The sequence below is a fragment of the Trichechus manatus genome, unplaced genomic scaffold (genome assembly GCF_000243295.1).
Source record: "Trichechus manatus latirostris isolate Lorelei unplaced genomic scaffold, TriManLat1.0 scaffold00154, whole genome shotgun sequence".
Classification (NCBI taxonomy): Eukaryota; Metazoa; Chordata; class Mammalia; order Sirenia; family Trichechidae; genus Trichechus; species Trichechus manatus.
The window spans coordinates 6,367,343-6,390,326 of NW_004444090.1; the positions used below are offsets into that span (position 1 = coordinate 6,367,343).

General features: G+C 33.6%; 1 protein-coding gene across 8 annotated transcripts in view; it reads left to right on the forward strand.

The window, feature by feature from the left end:
• PHIP (pleckstrin homology domain interacting protein) overlaps window positions 1-22,984 on the forward strand; it is a 146,893-nt gene that overhangs the window by 112,003 nt on the left and 11,906 nt on the right. For 6 of the 8 annotated variants that reach the window (XR_002825583.1, XM_023740404.1, XM_023740405.1 and 3 more), the window contains 11 exons: window positions 835-946; window positions 1,127-1,188; window positions 3,279-3,434; window positions 4,790-4,910; window positions 7,240-7,365; window positions 11,716-11,785; window positions 12,025-12,075; window positions 12,337-12,486; window positions 21,201-21,353; window positions 21,982-22,145; window positions 22,603-22,862. Coding sequence is in view for 7 of the 8 variants with exons in the window: in XM_023740404.1 (XP_023596172.1) it covers window positions 835-946; window positions 1,127-1,188; window positions 3,279-3,434; window positions 4,790-4,910; window positions 7,240-7,365; window positions 11,716-11,785; window positions 12,025-12,075; window positions 12,337-12,486; window positions 21,201-21,353; window positions 21,982-22,145; window positions 22,603-22,862 (1,425 nt within the window). In the remaining variant the exon portion in view is untranslated. Of the gene's footprint in view, window positions 1-834; window positions 947-1,126; window positions 1,189-3,278; window positions 3,435-4,789; window positions 4,911-7,239; window positions 7,366-11,715; window positions 11,786-12,024; window positions 12,076-12,336; window positions 12,487-21,200; window positions 21,354-21,981; window positions 22,146-22,250; window positions 22,863-22,984 lie in introns of those variants that run through there. The other 2 variants (XM_023740407.1, XM_023740406.1) reach the window with 2 other exon arrangements.

Sequence of the window (22,984 nt, forward strand, 5' to 3'; positions counted from 1 at the left end):
GACGAATTTTTTTTTTTTTTTTTCGTTTTCGTAGCCTGCTATATGGCATTGTTTTGAATAGTAAGTCATAACATTGAACATCTGCAAGTGAACGTCTGATAATTGCTAACATTAGCAAATTATGCACTGCAACGTTGTTTGTAGTACATGTTACTAATGATAAGATGTAAAAAAAACCAAAATACAGTCATAAGTGCAGTTTGTCGTAACTTGACTATGTATTAAGTCGGGGACTACCTGTAGTTATTTTTATTTTTCATTCTTGTTTTTACAGGAAAGAGAGAGTGAGTATATATGAGTGTTAAAGCTTAGGGGTGACTGGGATGAAGAAAGGCAGGTCTGATGTTTTTGTTGTTTTTAGGCTGCAGTCTTGATTGTTGGTTGTGCAGGCTTGCCTATAGAAAATAAGAAATTAAAGATAGAAAATAAATATTTGTTGAACAGAAATTAACTAAAATTTATTTTTATTTAAATAGAAACTCAGGATAGCGCTAATGGTGAATTTAAAATGCTATAGGGTCGCTATGAGTTGGAATCAACGACGGCAGTGGGTTGGTTGGTTGGTAGATTAGTAATAAAAAAAGATTGAGGTAAAAGTGAATTTCTTTATACACTCATATAACTAAGAAGTGGAACTGGAAACTGGCAAATCACTTAACACTTCAAATGTTTTGTTCTTAATTTTGTGTTTTTCTTTTAAATGTGTGGATCGCATTGTGTATATTTTCTGAACTCATACAGGCAGTTTGCATATTTTAAAGGTATACTTTGGGAAGAAGCGTTAACAGCAGCAGTAGATTTCAGAGTAATGAAATGGCATTTGTTCTTGTCCAGGTGACCGTTTCAGATCAGTCATAGATGATGCCTGGTGGTTTGGAACAATTGAAAGCCAGGAACCTCTTCAACCTGAGTACCCTGACAGTTTATTTCAGTGCTATAATGTTTGGTAAGGAAGTATTTGTTGTGTTTTAGTTCAGACTGGCTTAGTTTGAATTTTTTTCTGAATGTTAATAAAATAATGAAGACATGTTTTATAAATACTAAAATTATTTTTTATAAGTTCATAAAAAATTTTCAATAAAATATTTAGATATTTTAATATAAGGTTTTTTTTTTTTCCTTTAAGCTGGGACAATGGAGATACAGAAAAGATGAGCCCTTGGGATATGGAGCTTATACCTAATAATGGTAAATGTATATTATGCTTTTTGTGTCTGCATTGTAGAATTAACTTCTTACATAAGAGATCTGATTTGCTCACTTGCTACCACATACAGTTATTATGATGATAAAATAGAAAATGTTCATCATCAAATATTAATTGCACGTCCATTTACCCCAGTGGTAGGGAGGTGCAGCAATAAACAATATAGATATAATCCACCCACTTAGTCTAATAGGGAGGATAGAAATTAATTACAGCAAACTATGAAAGTATTTTATTAATTAATTATTCACCCCCTACAGTGTGAACACTTGGGAAAAAAAATTTTTGTTACTCTAGCAGAGTGCTTAGATTAACATAATGGGTAAGAGTTCAGGCTTTTAACTAGAGAAGCACAGAGTCATATCCTGGCTCTGTCATTTACTATCTATGTGGTCTTGGCAAGTTTCTTAAATTCTCAAAATCCCTGATTCTTAGGACCTAGCCTTTGAAATGGTGTAAAGTAATATCTTCCTTATAGGGTTCCTGTGAAGATTAAATGACATCATGTGTGTAAAGTTCTTATTATAGCACCTGACACATGTCAGAGCTCAGTGAAAAGATAGTTATAATTAATAATAATAATCCATCTTGATATTTTCTGACCCGTCTCAGGATTTGAGAGTTAGGCATAAGTAGTGAATGTGACATCTTTAAGGCGAGAGTGACAGAGCCTGGAGATTGCATTTTCCTTCCACTTCAAGGCCCATTTTTGCTTAATATTTTTAGAAATACAACACGTACACAATTGTGTTTATACAAAGGTTTGAAAGGATACATTCTTGATTATTAATAAAGATTATTTACAGGGGGTGGGATTTTGAGGACTTCTACTAATTATCTTTTTCATTATTCTGTTTGATATTTAACAATGTAAAGAATCAGATAATTAAAGATTAGGATAAGATAAAAGATACCATCTGACTTGTAACGACTTGTAGCAACTAATCGTAGTTGAACAGTAGTAATTATAACTTAAAAAGATAACTGCTGGAAAAAGTAAGTCCAATCTAGTAAACCTTAAAACTGAGAAAATGGTCATGCTGATATTGATTAATTCTTACTTTGCAGAAATTATCACCTCTAGAATTTAACACCAATAATGTGTTTTTCATCTAAGTGCAAAATGAGAACTATTAGAAACTATAAAAATCTCATCCAAGTTCTAACTATGTTACATTGTTTATCTTCAGGTCTTATTTCTCTCCTTTACAAAGTTTGAATTTGAAGTCACATCGGACTGTTATGAATATGAGAAAAATGAAGCTAATCAATTTTGTAATGCCTTGAAGTTAATCAGTGTTGTAATGCCTTTGCATTAATATCATCAGTTCATTCATAGACTTATGTGAATTAGTAATATTAATTTACTGTTCATTTTCTACCTAAATATATCTGTGTGGATAAGGTGGTAGTTTTTGTTCTATTTGGATATCCGTACACGCATAGAGATGAATTACAGTTTGTGAAGAGGAAGAATTTTGTTTGTACATACATAGTGGCATATTACCCAATATTTCTCTGATTAATGGTAGTTCAAAGGAAAAATTAGTTGGCTCATTTGTACATTTTATGTCACCACCATCCTCGAATGAGTCTCTTAAATAAAATGTTAAAAGATTTAGGCATAGAGAAACCATACCATCATGACTTAATAGCAGCAGGTGTAAGAGTCATCTCTCAGTATTCATAATTCTCTCTGTTCCTACATAAAAAATATTGAGACTTGATTGAAATAATCCTGAAAAATACCACTATAATTGCCCCTTGTATATGTTTTATAACGATTCTGTAACCTTTGAAATTTGTATCATATTATAGGAATGCTTTCTCCTTTATCTGCAACTTGATTATAGAGCAAGTTCTCAGTATAATTTTGAAGTAATAATTATCATCTAAAGAATTATTATAAAGTTAATATCTTTATAGAAAATAGTTTAAGAGTATACTTTCCAAATCTTCATAAAATTATACTTTTAGCTTTGTGACAGTATTCTACTTTCTAGAGGTAACCTAAATATCAATAAATTGCCACATATTTGCACTGCTCTGCTTTTCTTTCTGTGTATTTCAGCTGTATTCCCTGAAGAACTAGGTACCAGTGTTCCTTTAACTGATGTTGAATGCAGATCATTAATCTATAAACCTCTTGATGGAGAATGGGGTTCCAATCCCAGGGATGAAGAATGTGAAAGAATTGTTAGAGGAATAAACCAATTGATGACACTGGGTAAGTAACAATAACAACAACACTTGGATATAGAAAACCTGGCAAGAAAACAGGAAAGGAAAGATAATATTAAGGCATCTCAATTATAATTCGAGACATTTATGCAGACAGACAAAATGTTTTCATAATATCATGTCGGTGGTTTCATATTTTTTTAAATGGAATCATCTTTTGAATGAGGTTTTATACAACTCACATATCTAACATAGTTGTAAATGGAGTTACTGTAGTTAAATTTCAACATGAGGGCCTCCCAGAAATGTTAGCAGTATCTCTGAAAAATCTGGAGAACCCAATTTGAAAACCTTTGACATATTTCAGACTAACATGGTGGGAATTGGAGGAGGGGGTTGAAAGCTGCATTGTAACTACATGGGTAGTTGTGCCAGTTTTCACCTCAACTTTGTGTACATATACACCAAGAGAATCTTTTTAAGGGGAGTAAAAAGACTGTATGAACTGCTTTTCTTCATTAACAAAAAAGAAATGACCACAAAACTTGATTATCAGAAATCTGGGCTTACAGAGTAACTCTGGACTAGTAGCGTAGTGTGGTTATTTGCAGCAGCCTACCGTGTTAGTAAGGAATCAGTTACTAAGAGAGAAATTAATACGAGTAAGAAGAGCTGAAGATACTGGAGACACATATTGGATTATATTCTCAACTGAAGTCTTTTATAAGTTCTAAACACTTTGTAAAAATAGCCTTTTTAGAAACATAATCTTATAATTTCAGCAGTATTTAGGATATGAAGTAGGTTTATACTACGTGTGAATGAGCAAGAAAAAAGGGGGGGTGATAATGAGTAGGTTGTAGTTTTTGCTTGACCAGTTTACTGTGTGCCATTAAGTCAGTGCCATTGAGCTGTTTGACCTTCTGGATCTGTTTTCTCCTCTACTTGCCTAATATTTCTCAGTAGTAGTGTGAGAATGAGATGAGGTGATAAAATTTGAGAAAGTCAAAGGTTACATATGAATGCAGTGTGTTATTATAGTGTTACTGACAGGATAGCTTTGTCAAAAGCATCATAATACATACTTTCTGGGATGGCCAGGTATTATAGAAGTGTACGTATGTGTTTTAATAGGTTACATGTATATATTAATCTGTCATCTGTTTCTCCTAATGAATCTACTAAGAATCAGTAAATACCCCTAGAATTTTTAATTGTAAATGTAGCTATAATAAAAAGTAAGTCGTCTTCATGTTGGCTAAATTGTGTGAATTTTCTGCAAAAAGATAGGAGCGGAGTAAATGGCTACATGGATTAGAACCTGTTAGGTCTTAATTCAAGCAGAAATCTTCTTGAATCATTTTAAGTATTAAAAAATTCATTCATGATCATTTTTTTTAGATATTGCTTCTCCGTTTGTGGCCCCTGTGGATCTGCAAGCCTATCCCATGTATTGCACTGTTGTGGCATATCCAACGGATCTAAGTACAATTAAACAAAGACTGGAAAACAGGTTTTACAGGTTAGAATCAGTTCATTTGGCTACTACCAGAGAAAAATTAAATGATCCTTTCACCCATTTACTGATCTTCTTTAGCAGTGTTTCTCAAATTTTAATACGCTTGTGAATTGCCTCAGGATCTTGTTAAAGTGCAGAATCTGATTCAGTAGGTTTGGAGTGGATCCTGAGAGTCTACATTTCTAACAAGTTCTCAGTGATGCTGGTCTGTAGACCACACTTGGACTATGATTTCTGGATACAGGTTTTTACTAGCCGCTAATATGATTTGATGCTGTCTTCATATTGTATGTTACAAAGCAAGTTAAAGCATTGAATTTTCTTCTAGATTAATATCACATTAAAACATTTGTTTGTGGACTTAGAATAGCATCAAAAAATATGTATTTTATTCTTTTTGATTATTCATCTTATGAATACTTACGAAAATGAAAGTCATTTTGTGAAAAATGTAATTAGAAAAATTCAGAACATTTTTTCGTCACTAGCAATTTTAAGCTGAAATAGAACTAGCATTAAAAAGCAGGAATAATTTCAATTAATTTGCGTTTTCTTATTCACAATTTTGATAAACATGAAGTTCTTAATCTTGGACAAGTTTTGTAGGTTATTGCCTAAAATATTTTGTCAAAAATGAATTTACATGTACAGTTTCCATATAGTGAAACCATAGTTTTAGTTCTCATTTTTCTTATATGACTTCTATTTAGCAGGTTAACATTTTACATGATATTGCATTAAAACTTAACTCTGGAGAGTTTTCAATTCATATTTTATACTTGGTTTTTCTGTATAAAATGTTCTTTTGGCTCTTACTATTATTTAAATTATAATTACAATATGGTACCTTGTGTACCTGACACTGGAAACACCATTTTTATTCTTTGCTGACTAAAGCAGCATTTCTCAACAGCAGCAGTACTGACATTTGGAGCCAGAAAATTCTTCGTTGTGAGGAGCTGTCCTGTGCAGCATCCCTAGCCTCTACTCACTAGATGCCAGTGGCAGCCCCCTAGTTTTGACAAACAAAAATGTCTCCAGACATTGCCAAATGTCTCCTGGGGACAGAATCACCCATTGTTGAGAACCACTGGAATAAACAAAGCTAAGATATTAGACTTCAGCTTCTGATGATTTCTCTGATCTTGTTAGGTATACCTGCTCTTACCTCGTTGATAAGATACATTATAGCTTATAACAGGCTTTTTAGCAGTAGCCTAACTTTGCAACCAATTTTAGAAAAAAACTTTTGCAACAAAATATTTAGTAAATTAGAAACTATTTTCCAATCTGATGATATAGTAATGAACCTGAGTTATGCTCTTATTAAAACAGTAAAATAGCAGATGAAGGCATCACTGTATTAAAAGTTTTTTTTTTTTTTTACTTCCTGTTTTACTCATTGACTTCACACTCCTTACCCTGTTTTTCTCTGTTCAGTCTTTTATTAAAGTGCTACTATCAGTTTGCCTTTTTGCTATTAATCTAATCCTTATTTTACTCACAGTTTTTTATATGGTAACCTGAAGATACCTGTGATTCTACTAGAATGAGCCTTCATGAATGCTATTTGAAATCTAGAAGCTTTTCTGTGTGCTTCTATACCCACAATTGTATATGTTTTTTTATTAATTATATTTCTTTCACAGATCCTAAGATTTTTCTAAGTGTTTTATTATTTCTAGTGGGGCCACATATTAGGTGATATTCTCAAAAGCTGGATTTGTATTTTTCTTTACTTGCAGAAATAAAATGATAAAACACCATATTGATTTTAGCATTATCAATTTGGTGTTCAGGAGATAATTTTTATTTAATTAGATTTCTTGGTAAGGTAATATATGCTCACCACGTTTTTGTATTTTCTTATAAGCAGGCATTAGCTGTTCATTTTCACATGTCATTAGATAACGAAATATAATTTGATTAAAAATGTTTCTTTTTGTACAGAAGTCAGATATGTTTGTTACCAAAGAACAGTACATACATAACAAAAATAGTAAAGCAAAAACTAAAAGCTCTTCGATTCCTCTTCTGCCAGTCCCCCCAGACATTCTCCCACCTAAGAGAAGGCACTGTTAATAGTCTAGTGTTTCCTATTCCAGACATTTTCTGTGCAGATAAATAATGTTGCTACTTTTTTTGTCCTTAACAGAAATAGATCATACTGTTTTGAAAATCGCTATATGTATATAAACACACACACGTATGTGAGGTTTGTGATTGATTTAAGACAATTTGAAAAGTCAGAGTGTTTCAGTTTTAAATTATGTGTGTATATTTATAAATACAATGAGATTAAGACTTCGGTATTTTGTTTGTTTTTTTTAAGGCGGGTTTCTTCCCTTATGTGGGAAGTGAGATATATAGAGCATAATACTCGAACATTCAATGAGCCTGGAAGCCCTATTGTGAAATCTGCTAAGTTTGTCACTGATCTTCTTCTACATTTTATAAAGTGAGTTTTTTTGTTGTTTTTGAGGGGGGAGGGGTGTTGGTATTTAATTACAATAATTACCAGCAATGTTTTAAAGTGTAAAATAATTTAAAATGTAAACAGAAGTCATTTTTGATACATATACTATCACATGTTTATCACATAAACACGTTCCACTTTAAAATAGGAAGCATATAATGTCTACATCTAAGGTAGAAAAAGTTAGTTCAGTGGCTAATATGAAATCATCATTACTGTCATGAACTTTTACTCCTTAAAAGTTGTGTGTTACAGTTAACATAGAAAATATGGATCCTTCTCTAAATCCAAATGTTGGACAAAATAATAATAGTTAACATTTATTAACACATTGTTTTACATAAATTAGCTGTTATAAACCACATGATCTTATGGGTGGAAGAGGTAATTATCTGCTATTTACAGTTGAGGAAATTGAGGCTTATGGAGGTTAAATGTCTAAGGTTGAACAGTAAATGAGTATCTGCCATCTGATTTGAGACTCTTTCATCTAAACACTATATTGCCCCTGCCAGGTTTATAGACTGGTTTTTCAGTAGTCCAGCAGAAAACTAAATTTAATTTTCAACAGCTTTCTTCCTCAGAATCCAGTTTACCTCCAGGAATGATAACTACAGCTTACGAGGGCAGCAGCATTTTTACTTCCTTGCCTCATGGATTTTATGTAGCTATAGAATGAATTGGAGCCAAAGAAATGAATGATGTATTTTGTACAAAATACTGCTCTGAGTTCATATTAATGTTATTATTTATTTATATTGGATAATTTTTTCTGGTTAATAAGAGATAACAGTATCTTTTATAATTTAATCTAATCTCAAATATTAGCTATTAATCTAGCTTTCATTGTTATATAAAATAATTATTCAGAGCAGTTTTTTTTTTTTTTTTAAATCTCCAGCTTCATACTCATCCTTCAGGATAATTTTAGAATCCCTTTCCTTGGTATTAGTTGGTGTTTTTCCTAAGGACTGGAAGTAATATCAGTATTTAGAAAAGCACTGAACAAAATTAATAAGATAAACTTTAATGCCCTTCCTTCTTCTCATTCTCTAAAGAAGGCTGTTGCCTTCCAAATGGTTTTAGGATTATTATTGCTATGCTTTTGTGAAGTGTCTTTAGTAAAATTGATAATCAGGCATTAACTAGTCTCTGAAGACTGTTTATATAACTTGGTTACAATAGCTTATATTTTAACTGTAAGGTTTAGTCTGTAATTTTGTAAGGGTCATATGTATATACTTTTATTTTTTTCAAAGAGATATGAATCAGAATCGTGATACAGTAAATTCATATTTTGGTGAGATAATTATTTTAAAATGTTTTATGATAGATTAATGTAATATTTAAAGCATTTATATTACATGTCTCTGAAGATAAATCCACCTGGCATTTTTGGATGTATATAATTTTTTTAAAAACTATTTTGGCTGACAGTAATTTTCAAAATGTCTTGAAATTTTAATTATTGTACTTTTTGTTATTCTGCAAGATGTCAAGCAATAGATACATACAGAGTGATGTAATAGATACTTGGAGATAGAAATAACACAGTATGTTTATATCTTCATATAATTTTATAGGATAAATAAAATACAGTATAAGGAAGGCTGTGACAAGTAACAGGAGAGGTATGAAAGTTTAGATGAGGATAAGGTCACATCTAGCTAATGGGGGGAAGTATGTTAGTCTTTATAGACAAGGTAGACATTGATGGATTCAGGAGAATTTAGATGAAAGAGAAGCCGTTCCAAGGATAAGGAATGGCATGAGTCAGGAAACTACACAGAGTTCATGAGTGGAAGGTAATGGGGATACAATGCTATAAACTTGAGTTTGGCTTACATTGTGGAGGGCCTTAAGCGCCTATCTAAGGAAATTAACGTTTTTAAATACGCAAGCTGAGAGCAAGGGACTGTTGAAAGTGTTGGAACATGAGAATAACATGCTAAACACTATGCCTGAAAAATATTACTTTGACTGTAGTATCTAACATTAATTGTTAGGGAAGAGACAAAAAGTGTAAATAGTAGATTGACTCCTGCAGTTGACCAAGTAAGAGGTGATGAGGGCTAATTTATGGACGTAAGAAATGGGCAGATCAAGAAATTTTAAGGATAAAATTTATAGGACTTGGCCACTGATAGCGTTTATTTAGAATGGGGAGAGAAGGAATGATGAAAAACCAAGATTTCCGTTACTGTGAGAATGGTAATGCTGTTGGAAAAAAAAAATGAAAAGGAGTAAGAGTAGGGACTGACATTTAGATTTAGACGTGGAATTTTAGGTGATGATAGAAAATTCAGGAGAAAAGTTAGGAGAAGTTATAGGACTTTGCAATACATTTACACAGAGAAACTACATATATATAAAGTTATCAGAGCAAAGGATATAGTGTTAAGATGACTAAGAACAAAATTTTATGGAATGTCTACATTTAAGAATAAAAGGAGGAAGGAATTAGAAGACAGAAAGATAAACTTGGAAGAAGGAAAAGGGAGGACAGAGTCAAGAAAGAACAGTCAACAGAATCAAATGGAGCAGAAATCAAGGAACTTAAAACACATACACACAAGAAAATACCATTAGATTTGGTAAATAGGAGATCATTGATGACCTTGAGGAGAGCAGTTTCACTGGAGTAATTAGGAATGAAATTTGTCAGTATAGGATAGTGTTTTTTTAAATATTTTTTGTGTGTGTGAAGGAAGAACAAGTCTAAGTGATTATCAGGGTTATAGGTTGTTGTTGGATGTTGTCAAGTTGATTCTGACTCAGCAACTGCATGTGACAGTAGAACTTCCCCGTAGTGTTTTCTAGGCTGTAATCTTTACGGGAGCAGATCGCCAGGTCTTTCTCCCGTGGAGCAGGTGGGTAGGTTCGAACGGCCAGCCTTTCGGTTAGTAGTTGAGTCCTTACGCTTACCTATTTATAAGGATAAAGGTGTAGAGGCTGAGGGAAGAGCAGTGGATTAAGGATTCTAGAGACAATACAGTAGCTTGTACCAGGTATTGGAGTAAGGGAAGAAGAGGGACAGGAGGAAAAGAAAATAGGTAAAGAACAATGAATATTGAGGTGGAAAGAGTCAAAACTGAAGCAGTTCAAATTGGGGGACTTGAATTTTCTCAGAAAGGGGGAATCAAAACCATTGTCAGAGGTTGTGGAAAAGCAGGCCAGAGAGTAGACCAAGTTTGTAGCTGTATAGCCTTGATACAGATTACTTAGGAAATCATAGGAGAACATCGTTTTACAGTGGAGAAGGTGAAGAACCAACTAGCTTCAAGAGAACAAATGAGATGCACATTAAACTGATGAAACAGACTACCTAGAATTGGGCATTGCAAAAACGGCAGTGTCATAGAACATTAGAAGAAGAATAATAGAATTGTAGAATGCAGGGAGTGGGAAGGGATGATAGAGACAGAATTTGAATATATTTTGTAAAATGGAGATAAATAATAGTACGTACTTCATATGATTAGTGTGAGGACTATAATGAAATCAGTATAAAGAAATTAGAACCATACGTGGTTCTAATTGATAACACTCAATACACGTAGCTGATAATATAATCATTGATACTGTCTCTTATGTCTTGCTGCCTCTTTAAAAACGTGAGGAATTATATGGGTATTGTTCAAATGGTTGTAAACGGAGAGTCAAGTTAGTGAATAAAAGGAAATCGAAAGACTAGATAAAAAGAAGGAATTAGAAATAACAGTGAAAGTAGAACTGGTTCAGAAGGACTGGGAGTTTAGGAAAAGAAGTAAAAAATGTGGAACAATCCAGGTGATGGCCATGTTGGTTGGTGGCTAGATTGGAACAGAGACAAAGATCATTCAATTTGAGGAGACTGGGAAGTTCTGCTTAGAGTTTTGTAAAAAAGAAAAATAGAATACAGAGCCCTGATACATATAAAGTGCTGTTGGATTTTAGAGACAGATCTTGTGGACCCTGGATTAGTCAAAGAATACTTACTTGAGGAGGTATATTACCTTTCTCTTACAGAATAACTAGACCAAGGAATGGAAGACAGGATCCCAGGCATAACAGTGACCTGAACACAAGACTGGGAAGGGAGAATTGGGTTTGGAGTAATGAACTAATTAGGTTTAAGTGGAAGCTGCTACTGGAGGGGACTGGGTCAGATGTGGAAGCTGCTACTGGAGGGGACTAGATCAGATGTGTATACATAAGGCATTGGAGTCAACTGATGAAAGACTTCAGCTTTGAGTTTTATCTTAAAATCTGGTTTTAGTAATAGATTTTAAAGAAGAAGAATAATCACATGGTTCTAATCATATATACTAACACCTTTTTCTTGTCATTTAGAGATCAGACTTGTTATAATATAATTCCACTCTACAATTCAATGAAGAAGAAAGTCTTGTCTGACTCTGAGGTATATAGTACTTTCTTATGATTGCTAAATTGGTATTATTTTGTATATCAAAAGAAATTTGCACATTGTGGTTTTCAGGTCAAGCTTTTATGAAAGTTATTCTAATGCTATAGATAGCTCTTTTAAAAAAAAAAATGGTGTTCCGAATTTTTTGTTAGTTAATGCTTGTAACTAAAGAACTAAAAGACTGTAATGAAATCTGGAATGTTTTATGAACCTGATAAATTCTTGCTTTGAAGGAAGAAGAGAAAGATGCTGATGTGCCAGGAACTTCTACCCAAAAAAAGAAGGTAAGTAATAAAAGTTTTTACTTCAGTGATTTTACTAAGCAGAAGTGCTTATATATGTGAATTAAATGTATCAAAAGTGTTTTTTTCACCCCTAGTACTTTTAAAGCCAGATTAAGTATTATTTACAGATCTTTTTCAGAAGATGTAGATGTTTTATTTTAATTGAATTACGATTTTACATAAATCTCAAAAACAGCATTGATATAAATTTTATTGTATAAGTGCTATTTTATTAATATGTTTGAAAATATTTTATTTCAGGATCATCAGCCTAGAAGAAGATTACGTAATAGAGCTCAGTCTTGTGATATTCAGGCGTGGAAGAAACAATGTCAAGAATTGTTAAATCTCATATTTCAGTGTGAAGATTCCGAGCCTTTCCGCCAGCCAGTAGATCTCCTTGAATATCCAGTAAGTATTTTTTAAAAATGTTCTCTTCATCTGCCAGTTTTCTACATATTTTATACATGGCAGTTTGCTACTTAAGTGATTTTTGTGCGTGTTTATTAATTATTTCATACATGTTCTCATTAGCCAGAAGTATTTGGTTATACAGTACAACTTAACTGAATTCTGTGGTAAAATGGAAAGAGCCCTGACTGAACATTTAAGACTCCAAAAGAATTGGTTTATGGTCCTAGCTCTGCCTCTTACCAGTTGTGTGGCTTTGGGCAAGTCACTTAGTTTTTTCTAAACATTTTTTTCTTTCCTTCCTCACACCAATTCCATGAATTTATTATGACAATTATCTAGGAAACAAGACTAACAACACCTATTTAATGTTCCTCACAGGGTTATGGAGATGAAATGAGAATACCTAAAAATAGTTTTTAAATTGTAAAACATTATATACAGATGTAAGGGGCATTATTATATATATTCAGTTTATGATCTTTATGGAATACATGGTAGAATTGTTACATATAATTCTGAGTATTTTTGCATGCAGTATAGCAATCTAAATTTAGTGTTTATTTTTTTCATATTCACTTATTAAAGGTTATACAGTCCAAATAACATTCATGGTTTTAAGCGAAAATAAAAACTAAATGTTCTACAAAAAATCATGATCCAGATGTGATATCATCTGGCTTCATATGTTTTTTACATATATGTTTTAACTTGTAGTGATGACAATAGAGAAACATCATTAGTAGATAAATATAATGGCTTTTTTTCTTGTCATTTAAAAAATAAGATTTATGGAAACTTAAGTATGGAAGGAAAATCTTTAATTCCCAGCAGTGTCATAAACTGGGCTAATTCATATTCTTACCCTCCAAAAAACACCTAGAAGAACTGAGCTGATGGCTGCAGTACTCTGATTTTCAGTTTTCTTTTTTTGGAACCTGTGGATTTCCCTTTGTTATAATTTACTTAATGCTTGTTGGTGTTTGTATTCTGGACTTACCTTTCCCCAGAAGAGATAGAAATAAACTTTAATGTCTGGATTGAGAGGCGCAAGTATTAACACTGTGGAGAGACAGGTGAGGCCTTCAACCATAGTAAGGAAGGGAGTTCCAAAACTAGAACTGTTAAAGGACTGTACCCTCATGAAAAGAATAGAATAATGCTTTCCACACGGAAGAATCTATTTGCCAGGAGCTCTGGTTACAGAAGAGGGAAATCTTCCCAAGCTTGCACGATGCATGGATTTAGAGTCCCAAGTTTACACTATCCTTATGGTTTAGGACTCCCTATGGGGTATGTATCTCTGAGGTGCCAGGCAAAATCAAATTATATAGAATGCCACACACTTCTACAGAGATACTTGCCAAATCAAGACTACACAAGATTCCATTGAGGGAAAAAATCCCTACTTAAGATGACCTAATGAAAAAAGGAAAACACAAACTACATGAGGGAATGATCTATCATATATAAGACAACAGAAACAACAAATGGAAATATTAGGACCGTCTTTCCCCAAAACTTGAGATACTAGATTATTCTAAAATGCTGTATTTCATCAAACCTAAGACATCATCCATTATATGTTTGTTGTTATTTTAGATACCACCAAGAAAGGGAAAAAATGCTACCCATTAAATTTTGATACATCATTTTGGCTAAAAAGATAAATGAAGGAATAAGAAACAAGGAAAAAAGACCTTATTTAGGGGAAGGGGTAAGAAAGATATTAAAAATAAGTAGAACTTCTGGAAATGTAAAATCATTAAAGTAAAGCTGGATTAGCTCTCTAAAGGAAGAAGTAGTGCAAACATATGAAGAAGTTACATAGAATGCCTTACACAAAGAGACAGAAAGATGAAAAGTTCCAGTGGGAGAGAATGAGATAGGGATAATATTTAAGAAGCTAATTGACAGAATTTTCAGGGGTAGTAAACATTTGACAAACCATGAGTCGTGAGTAAAATATATGAGAAAAATGTATACCCAGAATAACAGTGAAACATCAAAACACCAAAGACAAGAAATGTCAAAGCAACTGTACAGAAAAGAAAATATGGAAGAAGCGTGAGACTGTGGCCCAACCCACTCGTTTTACTGATGTTAAACTGAGACTTCAGATGAAGTAGCTCTCGAAGATACATAGCTATTCACTGGCGAAGTCAGGACAATAACTCATATCCCCTGTGTCCAGTGTACCACAGCTACATGTGACATTTTTAGAGAATAAGAGTGAATTTTTATGGAAAGAAAATAGCTTACTTTTCAAACTCAGAGGGAAATGTATAAGAATGCAGTTTTATCTCTTGAAGTATTCAAAACAACGAGAACAGTATTTAGCAAGTGTTTAGAACCTCTCCTTCTACCAGCTGAAAGTGTTAGCAGACAAGAAGCAAGGCAGTTTTTCTTTTTTATTTAATCTCTTGCTTGTGGTATTCCATGATGGAAGTATTAAAACTCATGGCTGTTAACTGTTTATTACAATAAAAGAAAAAACCTTGGATAATTGTATTTTTATACTTCAGAATTAACTATAATTATCCTTACTTAAGCTGAATATGTAAGTTAGGTGATGCTCTTCATATTCAATTATATGAAAATACTAGTTTACATTTTGAGTTTAATCAGATACTTTGAGCAAGATTTTTTAAATTTTGGTAAGTACTCTACTCCATTTATTCACCAGAGGTGTATTGAGCAGCTACCATGCACTGTACGCAGTGTAGAAGCCCAAGATATGAACCCCAAAAATAGTTTCTACATAAATTTTATATTTAACCAAAATTTTGCAAAACATTTAAATTTTTTCATATCATTTAAATGACATTTTCCCAAAATCTTTATAAAGCAATTTTGTGGCTACTCCCCACCTCCAAACTGTCTCAACATTTGGCTGTAGGCTTTGGAATATCTTTTTGAAAAATGACAGCTACCGACTAATGGTGAATTTAAGTTATGTAAATGACCAAGTCATTTGAACCAGATTTAATACATAAGATAGACCGAACTACATAGTACACTGTTTTCCCATAATCAAAATGTTACTATAAAATACTAAGTCTGATTTTGTTGTGTGGCTTTATAATGTGGCTCAAAAGTCATTTAAAAGTGAAACATTAAAATATTTTGGTCATAGGCAGTATATTGGACTTGTATTTCTGGGAAGATGAGTAGACGTACTTTCACCTATTCCTTCCTTTAAGTAGAACTAAAAATCGTGAACATTATTTGTAAAATGAATATAAGAAGACTGAAATGTAGAAAGAAGATGACAAACAGACCTGGGATCTACGGACTTGAGGACCAATACAATAATGAGTTCCCGGGGTTTGCTTTTTGCTTTATATATTCCACTCTGGATACTGGAGAAGCTGGAAACCCAGAAATGCCAATCAGTGCAGACAAAAAATATCCAAGAAGAACCTATTCTCTCTAGCCAGAGGACCAGGAAGGTTCAACCTAGTAAAACAAATATCTTATAGATATGAGTTCTTTACTCCAGCCAAACAACCCTGCCTGTTCTTTGCCAGCAAAGGCCAAGTGGAGACCCTCTTCCTCTCCCCAAATATTAGTGTAGACGGTGAAGGGAGCCTAGACTTCTACCCATACTTGGCAGTAATCAGACACACCACTGGGGTGGTATCAGCTGAGGCCTAGTGGAAAGTCAGGACTTTCATCACTACTGATTGATAACCAGGCCACTCTCCACAGTGTCATTGGAGGCCACATAGGGAGCAGCAACAAGGTGGTCCTCCCCTTCCCAGCCTGGGTGGTACCTGCATGGAGGTCTAGTTAGAAGCTTCTCTTTCCCAGCAATAACAGAGAGTTCTTCCCCACCCCCTACTCCAGTGTCAATGGAAGCCAAGTAGAGAACCTGGACTTCCATGCTCACCTGATAGTAATGAGGTAGAACTCCTTTCACACATGAGAGCGGTGTCAAAAGTGACCTGTTAAAACACAAGATGTAAAAAAGATCTAGTCTTACAAGATTATACCTAGAATGTCCACGTTTCAATCAAAAATCACTTGTCATATCAAGAATCAGGAAATCTCAACCTGAATAAGTAAAGACAAATCAACAGATACCAGCACTGAGGTAACACAGATGTTAGAATTACCTGACCAAGCAAGAAAAACAATCTCAACAAAGATAAAAGATATAAAGAAGGACCAGATGGCAATAATAGAACTAAAAAAATATAATAACAAAAAAACTCAATAGAACAGAGGAAAAAAATGGTGAACTTGGAGATTAAAGGATAGAAATGACCCAATCTGAACAATAAAGAGAAAATAGAAAAAAATGAACAGAGCTTCAGGGACATATGGAACTATAACAAAAGATCTGACATTTGTGTCTTCAGAGTCCCAGAAGGAGAGGACCAAGAGGGAGGGGCTGAAAAACTGTTCGAAGAAACGATGGCTGAAAAATTCCCAAATGACATAAACCTATTGATTCAAGAAGCTAAGCAAATCCCAAACAGGGTAAACCGAAAGAAATCTTTGCCAAGAAATATAGACCAATTTCTGGCAACTAAAGATAAAAAATCTTGAAGGCAGCTAGAGAAATGCCGTATTACTTTAGTGGAAAACGTTCAGATGACAGCAGATTTCTCATCAGAACCCATGGAGACCAGGAAGAAGTGGCATAATATTTTTCAAGTGCTGAAAGAAAACTGTCAACTCAGAATTCAGTATTCAGTGAAAAAAAAATCTTTCGGAAATGGAGATATCAGGACATTCACAGATGAAAGAAAACTAACAATTTGTCACTAGCAGAACTACTGTGAAAGAATGGCAAAAAGAAATTCTGCAAACAGAAGGAAAGTGATAAAAGGAATCTTAGGATGGCATGAAGGTGGACAGAACATGGTAAGCAGAAATACCGGTAAATATAATAGGCTTTCCTTCTCCTCTTGAGTTTTCTAAATGTTCAGTTGAAACAAAAATTGTAGCACTGTCTAATATGGTCCTCGATACATGTAGAGAATATGTTTAAGACAGTTATAAATGGGAGAAGGTAAAGGGATATAACTAGTAAAATGTTGTCAATGCCAGTAGACTTTGATAAGTTGGGTATGTATTATAATTACAACAACCACTTTAAAAACTACACAGAGAAATAAGTCACAAACACTAGATAAATTAGAATGGAATTTTAAATAATGTTCAAGCAACCCACAGGTAGATTGGAGAAAGAAAACAGAAACAAAAAACAGAGACTTAAGCGTTAACATATCAATAATTAAAAGTTAGAGATTGACAGCGTGGATTAAAAAATGACCCAACTATATGCTGCCCACAAATAGCTCATTTTAAATGTAACGATACTGTCAGGTTAAAAGTAAAAGAATTGAAAACAAAATGGCTATATTAATATCAGACAAAGTAGAATTGAGAGCAAATTACCAGAGACAGAGAGGTACATTATATAATCATAAAAGGGTTAATCCACAAGGAGACATAATAATCCTAATTGTGTATGTACCAAATAACTGCAACTGCAAAATATATAAATCAGAAGACGATAGAGCTAAAAGGAAACACAGATCCAGTTATAGTTGGAGACTTCAACACCTTGCGCTCAGCAAATTGACAGAACCAAACAGAATACCAGCAAGGATATAGAAACAATAATACCATCAACCAACAGGATCTTAACATTTATAGAACACTCTACCCAACAGTAGCAGAGTACACATTTGTTTCAAGTGTCCGTGAAAAATATACCAAAACCAACCCTATCTTGGACCATAAAAAAAACCTCAACAAATTTAAAATAATTAAAATGACAGTGTGATTTCCAACCACAATGGAATCAAACTAGAAATCAATAACAGAAAAATCTCGGTACTTGGAAACTAAACATCACACTTACATAAGTAATCTGTAGGTCAAAGAGAAGGCCTCATGAAAAATTTTAAAAAACCAATACATTGAGCTGAATATATGATACGACTATAACATCAAAATTTGGAGGATGCAGTTAAAGCAATGCTAAGAGGGAAATCTACAGCACTAAATGCTTATATCACAAGAGGAAAACTCTCAAATTCAGCAAGTCCCAAGTGGAGAACCTAGAAAAAGAAGAGCAAAATAAATGGAAAGTAAACAGAAGAAAAAAAATAAGCAGAAATTGGTGAAGTTGAAAACAGAAAAATAATAGAGAAAATCCATGAAACCAAAATCTGATCTCTGAAAAGATCAATAAAATTGACAAACTCCTGTTAAGATTTGTAAACATCAAAAGAGAAAACACAAATTACTAGTAACAGGAATGGAAAAGGGGATATCACTGCTGACATTGCAGATATAAAAAAAATAATATAAAGAAGATAATAAAGGAATACTACAGACAGCTCTACACATACAGATTTGACATCTAAATGAAATGGACCAATTCCTTGAAAAGTATAAACCAGCACAATTTAACCAATCTGAAATACAGTCTTGTGCTGCATAGGATCCATTCCGGCAACGTCCAAGCACGTATACGTCCATGGTCCCATAAGATTATCTTAGAGTTCAGAAATCCCAATCGAAGAGAAGTAGCAGACGTAACTGGATGTAGCAAATACAACAGCTTCCAACATGTAACTGGTGTCTCTTGTGTAGAAAGTGATTTCGCTGCCAGGCATATAATACGTACCTAACCTATAATACATATGTCTTGATAGTCATAATAAATACTTCTGTTACTGACTTACATACGTACTGCACTCTCTATTATTTAAATGTGAACTTCCCTTGTTTACAAATAAGTTTACCATGTAACAGTGTATGCTTCGACTCGTAGGCAGCAGCATCCAGTCACGTATTGCATGTCTCTTCGGTATTGTAGCATTATCTGCTTAATTTTCCTTCAAAGATATTACTGTGAAGTGCATCGTGGCTCCCAAACGCAGCAAAACCGGTGCTAATGATAGCATCAGTAAGAGGCAAAGGAGAAGTATTGATTTGGAAGTGAAACAAAAGGTTATTAAACAGCACGAAGGTGAAAAATCAGTGAATGGTATTGCTTGTGATTTAGGCATGTTTGCACAATGTCCAGATCACATAACGTCCTATTTCACAGAACGCATCGTGGACGTTAAGTGACGCATGATCATAGATCACTTGAGTTATGTCTGTAACTGTTAAGGAAACTTAATTTGTAATTAAAAACCTTTCACAAAAAGAAATCTCCAGGCCCATTGGCTTCACTGGAGAATTCTACCAACTGTGTAAAGAGGTAACACCAATTCTATACAATTTCTTCCCAAAAATAGTAGAAGAGGGAACACTTCCTATCTCATTCTGTGAAGCCACTATTACACCGGTATCAAAACCAGCTGAGTACAAAAGAAGAAAATATGCCAGTATCCCTCATGAATTTCAATGCAGAAATTCTTAACAAAAGAAAATAGAATTCAGTAATATATAAAAATGATTATACACCTTGACCAAGTAGGATTGATTCCAGGTATAAGGCTGGTTCGGTATTTGAAAATTAATCAATGTAACCCATCGTATTAACAAGCTAGAGAAGAAGGATCCCATGATCATATCAATTGATGCATAGAAAGTATCAACATTCATGATTAAAACTCTCAAACTAGGAATAAAGGGGAATTTCCTCAACTTGATAAAGAACATCTACAAAAAACCTACAGTTAACATCATGCTTAAGGTGAAAATCAGAATGCTTTCTCCCTAAGGTTGGGAATGAGACAAGAATGTCCACTCTCACCAGTGCATTAAGGCAAGAAAAATAAAAGGCGTACAGGTCAGAAAGGAAGAAATAAAACCGTTCCTGTTTGTAAAAACAGTATGATTGCAGCCAGTATACAGCTTCCTAGGCTGGCTGATTTGAAAGGCAGAATGCCTTGGAAGATCTAAGATCTGATATGCTTACTTGGAAAAAAAAAGACGACAAAGATCATGTTAATAATTCCATCTTATATTGTACCTTTGCCTTAAAGCCAAATATATTTGATCATAATTTAAACTTGATAGTGCAAAGTCCAGTTATTATACTTTGAAAAATAGTTATATACTCGGGCTATTGAAAAAGTGTACGGTATTCTTTATTCCCACTGAAAGACACTATACATTGATAATTTTATACTATTTTTTTTGTTGCTCTCATCTGCTTTCACTTGACTCTCTTTATTGCTTCTAATTTGTTGCCTTATTTTACCCACAGCTGACTAAGTGGAGACCTCGGGTGATGATAATTCTAATCTGTGGAATAAAGTGCAGAGACTTTATAACAATCATTGACATTCTTAAGTCTTGATTACTGCGAAGTTCCCAGTTGTACTAATGAAGATGAGGTTACTAGAACTCAGGCCCTCTGGATTCGAAGAGTCAAAAACCTTTAGGATTTATAGACAGTATAAAGTTTTATGTTTACATCAAACAGTTTGACGTTTTTCATCACTCTTAATTCTTCTTTCCCAACACAGTTCCACACTTTTTACCCCCACTCGCACCCTATGGGGAGAAAAAGGAACATCTATGTTCTTAAATGAAAAAAGTACTGTGTTAATTTGCAACAAAGCACAGAGGGCATGAAATAAATAAAAATATTAGGAAAAAAGGAACACTGATGAGGGAAACAGGAGTGCTTATTAATAGTTCTAGGACTTGCATTAATCGTAGAAATCATATGTGAATCCCCATGCTGAGAAGTAATGCTTTGTGATAATACTACTATCTGTTTTCCCCCTTAGGACTACAGAGACATCATTGACACTCCAATGGATTTTGCTACTGTTAGAGAAACTTTAGAGGCTGGGAATTATGAGTCACCAATGGAGTTATGTAAAGATGTCAGACTTATTTTTAGTAATTCCAAAGCGTATACACCAAGCAAAAGATCAAGGGTATATAATTAAATTGTTCTGTTTCAATTGAATGGTAATATTAGTAGAAAAGTATGTTAAATAGCTAAATGTTGCTTTTATTTAAAATTTGCGGCAAAATAGGCTGACTTTGTGTTATGTTCTTACTGGTGTCCTAGTAGAAAAAAGAACTGACACCTTTCTACTCTGTTCCTTCTATGAAGTAACACTGATGTCAGTCTTCAGTGTTGTTTTACAAATGGTTACTTTTCTTGAAGTAGTGTGGTTGAGTAGATATCACATAAGAATTTTCCTGGCATGTAATAAGGCTATATGGGTTTAACTCTTCCAGCTGTTTTCCACATTAATGGAAAGGAGCATTTGTGGATAATTTATAAAAATAAGTATATAACAAGAAATTTTCTCTGTATTAATCATTTGAATTCAGAGTAGGGCTTTAAGAATATCAAAGCTTGGAAGATTCCCAACCTAAGCACACAAATAATTTAATTGTAAAAATGTTTCAGTTTTACTTAAGAAGATTGGTGAAAAGCAATGTTTAAATTCTTAAAAAATTTTGCTAGAAAACTATATAAATTATAGTTGTTAATATTTACTGAACATTTTCCAATGAAGAATATTTAAACAGTTTTTTTGTCCCTTGCCATAGATTTACAGCATGAGTTTGCGTCTGTCTGCTTTCTTTGAAGAACACATTAGTTCAGTTTTATCAGATTATAAATCTGCTCTTCGTTTTCATAAAAGAAATACAATAACCAAGAGGAGGAAGAAAAGAAACAGAAGCAGCTCAATTTCCAGTAGTGCTGCATCAAGGTATTTAATTTCTTTTAGATAGCATCAACTGATCTGGAACTTTGACATCTAAATGATAGAACTTGGTGTTTTTTAATACTTCCTTTACTATTCCCTATATTGCAGAATGATATATTTGACATGCAAGTTCCTATGATGTGGAGGATTTTTAATCTTTTAACTAAACCTATACTAGTGTAAGTGCTTAAATTTAAACTGCTAAATCTATACAGTAAAACAGCATTTTTAGGATAGTGATGGCATCATGCTTTCTGTCATGTAACTGTAGCGTTTACAGCAATCCTTCACTAAATATTCACTTTTCAAAGGCTCACAACCATATGAAATCCACTACAAATCTCATATTTTAACATATTTCATAATAGAACAAATGTTGAATCCAACAGTATTACGAAACTACTTTTATTCATTCTCATAGTGTTTATAAGAATGATTAAAGGTATTACCTTATTTACAGCCCTGAAAGGAAAAAAAGGATCTTAAAACCTCAGCTAAAGGCAGATATCTCTACCTCTCCGTTCTCTACACCTACACGATCAATACCACCAAGGCACAATGCTGCTCAGATAAATGGTAAAACAGAATCCAGTTCTTTTGTGCGAACCAGAAGCAACCGAGTGGTTGGAGATCCAGTTATCACTGAGCAACCATCTACTTCTTCAGCAGGAAAGACTTTTATTTCAAAGGCGAATACAGCTACAATGCCAGGGAAAACAAGTAAGAATCAGTTATACTTTCTGAGTTGAAGTGTGTATGACTCTCTCTCTCTCTGTCTCTCTCTCTCTCTCTCTCTGTCTCTCTGTCTGTCTCTCTCTGTCTCTCTGTCTCTCTCTCTCTCT